The sequence below is a fragment of the Trichinella spiralis genome (assembly GCF_000181795.1).
Source record: "Trichinella spiralis strain ISS 195 chromosome Unknown Scfld2904, whole genome shotgun sequence".
NCBI lineage: Eukaryota > Metazoa > Nematoda > Enoplea > Trichinellida > Trichinellidae > Trichinella > Trichinella spiralis.
In genome coordinates this window covers 1-5077 of record NW_003529843.1, presented here as the reverse complement: position 1 = coordinate 5077, position 5077 = coordinate 1, and the positions used below count along the sequence as shown (strand labels likewise).

Here is a 5077-nt window from a genome sequence, read left to right as displayed (position 1 = left end):
TTTTCATCCATTACGCGGAATTTGATTAAGGTGTGCATTTATATTGCTTTGTGTGATATCTAAAAATTAAATTTAAGAAAACGATTGAAGAGGGAGAAAGACAAGGGGACTGGGCGCTTTTGCCCAATTCTTTTGAGAAAAGACAGTTCTGTGGTTGCAGTTCTTCGTCTGAAACTTTCACTTTTTAGGCCGGATATAATGTCTAAATTTGGTAGAGTACATGGAATTGAATAAAATTTGCATTAAACAAACAAACTGAATTGCGCAATTAACATAAAGCATAAATTTAATAAGACTAGTAACAGGAAAACCAATAAATACTTTCGTCTACTACAGAAAACATTTATTTACAAAAATAAAATTACTGTATATTGTCTTTCACTTTATTTTCCACAGTCAACTCCTCTATAGGCTTTAACTTTTTGCTTTGTTTCAATAATAAGCGAATTGATTTTTCAATTTTTTTCTTCTTTCGTTCCAATCGGCCTCTTATAATTGCAGGATCAATGCGCTTTTTTTTCTTCAGTGGTTCAGCACTATATAACGAATATTCTTGATCAAAAATATCCAAATCAGATATAAAAACATCTTACTTGAGCATAGGAGAACTGTGAAAATAGCGCAGTGCAAAATGCATCTGTGGAATTCGTTGGAACAATCCAGTGAATAATACTTTTGACATTTTCTACATTTCTCCGGTTATTTAAAGCAAAACAATAGCATAAATAGATAATAAATAAAAACAATCGATATGTCGCCAATTAATAAGCAAATTTCAAACAAAAAACAGCAATCATTTATTCAATTTTAAAATCAACAAAGAGCAACTTAAAACAAATGCTCTGAAATCATCTTTAACATCATCTTCGTGCTACTGTCTGCCGTCATTCATTCAATTCCAAAAAGACAGAAAATCTCTGCCTGGAAAAATCTCCAGTCTTCTCAAAAATAAACTTATAATAACTCGCATCGCCACAAATAACTAAAAATATTACCATAATATACATTATCATCCAGATTATGAAATATACATAATTATGAATTATTAACAAAAAATAGCCTACCAATCAACGATTGAGGTTCAGCTCCAAAGGCACATATGAATGGAACTTGGTTGTATTTTGTAACAGTAGGTACTTGGATACGTACAAAGCTATGTTTGGCACTCATATACTTTTTCAAAAAATTTTTTTCCGATTTCCTAAAATAGCATTATTTTTAAACTTTCTTTCCAGTTTTCATCCAATTATTTCCACATTTTATCTACTACGCATCGGCTAGACATTTTAAAGTTATGTTAAAACTGTTTGAAATTTATTATAACATAATCAGAATAAAATCGACTTCAATGCATACTATCTTTTCTTTCCGATGCTGAACACATTTACCCTATCCAATACTGCGATTTCCCAGAACAAATATTCCTATTCTAGAATTTCATTTTTCATATCTAATGTGTACTTTCAACATCAAGCACTTAATCAAACTTCTAAAACTTAACATTTAATTTCATTATCATTCTAATGTGAAAATATAATCCTCACGACAGAGCATACTACTATTAGAATTAAATGAGCACATGTGTATTTACCTTTCCAGTGATTTATACAGTAAATTAATATTTCAGTGCTGCCATTTTAACAAATGATTTAACAACATTTTTACAAATTTACCAAAGGAAATAATAATAAAAGTAGCATACTTCGGATAAGTAATGGATGATCCAGAAAGTGAAAAAACGTGCACAGTGCCATGTCCGCTTCCAACACAAAGTAGAGTAGAGTCAACATTAAAGCTAATACTAAAACAATTCAATTTAAATAAAAAAAACTTAAATAAAACTTTAAAAAATTTTAACCTATATATAACAGCTGGATTAGTGCCACGTCGGAATTCGTGCAATTTTAAGCCATTCTGAGAATCAAAGATGCGAATTAAAGTTCCCTAATATAAATAGAAAAAAAATAAAAAGAAAAAGAACAGCAAATGAAAAAAAAGGTGCTTTCCTACTTTCTCTGAAGCAGTAGCTAGCAAAGTTCCATCATTGTTGAATGCCATGCATGCTAATGGGGATTCATGAGCGGCAATTTCGATTGAAATTGTCGGATCGGCCAAATCAACCGTGCGAACAACCCCCGGCTGCTTTGCTGGAAAAGCCATCAAAGCTCTGTCAGCATGTCCCATCAGGCAGCATAATCCTAAAATAAAGAATAAATACAATTTTTAAATTGTTCTCAAAAATATTCCAGTTCACCATTTGAATTGGGGGCAGTTTCAAATTCTACCAACAGTTCAAGTTCAACAGAAAATGGATAAACTTTGATCATTTGTTCCAAAATAACAACTATTCGATCACGACGTAAACGCACACCACATACTCTGGATGGCAAGTCACTTATCCGAATAACAACATCTCTTTCAAGATCATCCCAAATAACAACTTAAAAAAATATACTTATTTATTTAACTAAAATAACTAAACAAACAAATACCTTTATATTTACCTTCATTAGTAGGGAACTGAGGATTCAAGCCGCCACCAACAAGACCAAGATAATTATACTTATATAACATGGCAACATGACCAATGCCATTGGAGAAATCTGAAATACCCATAGTAAGTAATAAATCTGATTTTAAAAATAAATTAAGACGCATATTTTATAGAAATCAATAATCAACGAATATATATGATTAACTAGTCTGATTTAAATCAATTTTATAAACTTATTTAAAGCAATAAATACAGGAACAACAATAAGTAAACAACAAAATTCATCTAAAACTTACAGGCTGAAATATGACATGCAATCAATACAAAGCAAATACATTTTAAAAACCATAGCTTCAGCATTGTACAAACATAACAATAATTTTTAAGCAATTATTAATACGCTACCATTTAGTAAAATAAATCTCACTGTTAATTCTTTCATTACATTACACTGCTTATTGACGTCTATCTAAAATTAACGCAGCAAGCAATTTATGAATAAATTCATACCATATCGTTCCTTTTCATCGAGTGGATCAGTATGATATATTCTGTATCCACAGCCTGTCCCACATGCAAAACAACCTTAAAAACTCAATAAAAAATAAACGTTATACAAAGCTTCTTAATATGCACTACCATGGTCTTGATTAAATCCAAGATACAGCAAATTTGAATCGTAAAAGCGACTGTTGAGCAAAGTAACCATTTTAATTAAAAGAAAAGATCTGCAGTAAATATATTTAACAATGAAATCAAAATAATATATTCAAAAGCAAAGCAAAATATCCAAAGTATTAACAGCTGATCAACAACTGTAATTACATTAGAAAACACTTATACAGTAACATTGACAATAAGGTATAAATGTAAAATCAAAAATAAAAATTATATACAGAATACAATTAAGCTTCAAATTTTATAGTTCAAGCTAAATTATTAAATTGCGTATTATTTTATTTAAAAATTATGCAACAACTGTCGCGCTTATCTTCCCAATATTACAGTATTTATTTGCACAAAGATAGAATCCTGAAAGAAATTGAAATATGTTTCTAATGTTTTCAATCTCAGCTTATTTTATCTAAAAATAAAAACAAATAAATATTTACGAGGATACAAATTCAACACAAGCGCGTATGTTTAGCTTGCAAAGTTAAAATGAACGAATGTTTGGTTACTTTATCACGAGTGATTGGAAGCCAGTTGATTTATCCAAAACGCTATTTCGTCTAGTCAATGTTTATCAAACATTATTATCATAGACCTGACAGAAAAGCGGGTAAGTATTAACAGCAAGCACTGTTTCACTTTATTAACAGGCGAACGTTTCAACAGCATGTAAATACAGATAAATTTTATTTATATAATTTTGTCATTTGGTCAATTTTACAAACTTTTTCTCTCAAATGATTAATATTACTTTTTTCTAGAAAATAGTTTCTATTCTTACAGTTTTCATTCTATCGTCAGTAATAACTTGAGATTCCTAAATTATATATATATATATGATATATTGCACACGTCAAATATACGGAATAAATTAAATAATTGAATGAGCATTTGCTCGAATGTTTTCGTTCTTTATTATTCAAAATTATTATTCAGTTCCAATCTATTTCTCAGATTAAAGATTATATTAAATAATTTTATTATGGAAAATTTGTCCCAAAACAGCAAATGCAAATTGTGTACTTATTGGAGCAGCATTATTTGTTTTGTTTACGAGTGATTGCAATGGTATAATAAAGTATTTCATTTGAAATCACGGTACTTTTCACATATTTCGAGACAAATTCACGTACACTGTACAACAAATTGATCAATTTCAGCGAATCAAGTTTTTTAATACTGATCAAGATCTTCGTCTAATTTGATTGTGTGATCCAGAAGTACTGTTTGCGTTTCATCGTACAGAAAGTAACCTTTGAACTTTCTGTTTGAACTAAAATGATGCCACCACAATTTATCGTCTGGCCACATTTGATGAAATGGAACAGAATTGAAGTCGAACCAACGTGGAATCATTTCTAAAAAATAAAAGCAAAAGTAGAAAATTTTTTTAATTAGCCTGTTTTTCAATGTATGAATTACCGTAACTTTCTTGAGGATCTCCACTTACATTTATGGCATGGAAAGCATGTACCTCCATCAAGATTGGATATTTCTCAAATTCAAAACGGAGTATACCAAATTTATCAACTCTTTCACAAGTTAGATTGCATTCTTCATACAGTTCCCTATAAATATGATTTTTATTGCTTCAAAGCATCACATACGATAAATTTATAATTGAAAAATGTCAAAAAAATCACATTTTAGTATGAACGTACCTTTTCGCCGTTTCTTCTATAGTTTCCCCTTGTTCCATTTTCCCACCAAATCCATTCCATTTACCACAACCGAAACCTTTTTTTTTTTAACCAAGCAAATCTTTTCACCACAGCGTACCATTACAGAGATATTTTTTCCACGAAGGGCAGCCTTGGGCTTACGGGGTAAATCACCGAAAATAGTACAGATTATCAGACTTTTAAATTGTGATACAGTATAATAAAGCATGGGTAGGTATAAATATTTTGA

The 5077-nt window shown here is 30.0% G+C and overlaps 2 protein-coding genes across 2 annotated transcripts; both read right to left on the bottom strand.

Moving 5' to 3' along the window:
* Positions 1-361: 361 nt before the first annotated feature.
* Positions 362-3203, bottom strand: Tsp_12482 (WD repeat domain phosphoinositide-interacting protein 4). The gene is made up of 11 exons (XM_003368203.1): positions 3134-3203; positions 3005-3079; positions 2505-2603; positions 2255-2440; positions 2011-2198; positions 1859-1944; positions 1741-1801; positions 1389-1429; positions 1065-1201; positions 965-982; positions 362-552 (listed from the first exon to the last, which is right to left on the bottom strand). The coding sequence occupies exons 1-11, from the start codon at positions 3201-3203 to the stop codon at positions 362-364; spliced, it is 1152 nt and encodes a 383-aa protein (XP_003368251.1).
* A 1136-nt stretch (positions 3204-4339) lies between these two features.
* Tsp_12481 (7,8-dihydro-8-oxoguanine triphosphatase) lies at positions 4340-4865 on the bottom strand. The gene is made up of 3 exons (XM_003368202.1): positions 4828-4865; positions 4589-4734; positions 4340-4524 (listed from the first exon to the last, which is right to left on the bottom strand). The coding sequence occupies exons 1-3, from the start codon at positions 4863-4865 to the stop codon at positions 4340-4342; spliced, it is 369 nt and encodes a 122-aa protein (XP_003368250.1).
* Between the last annotated feature and the right edge of the window lie 212 nt (positions 4866-5077).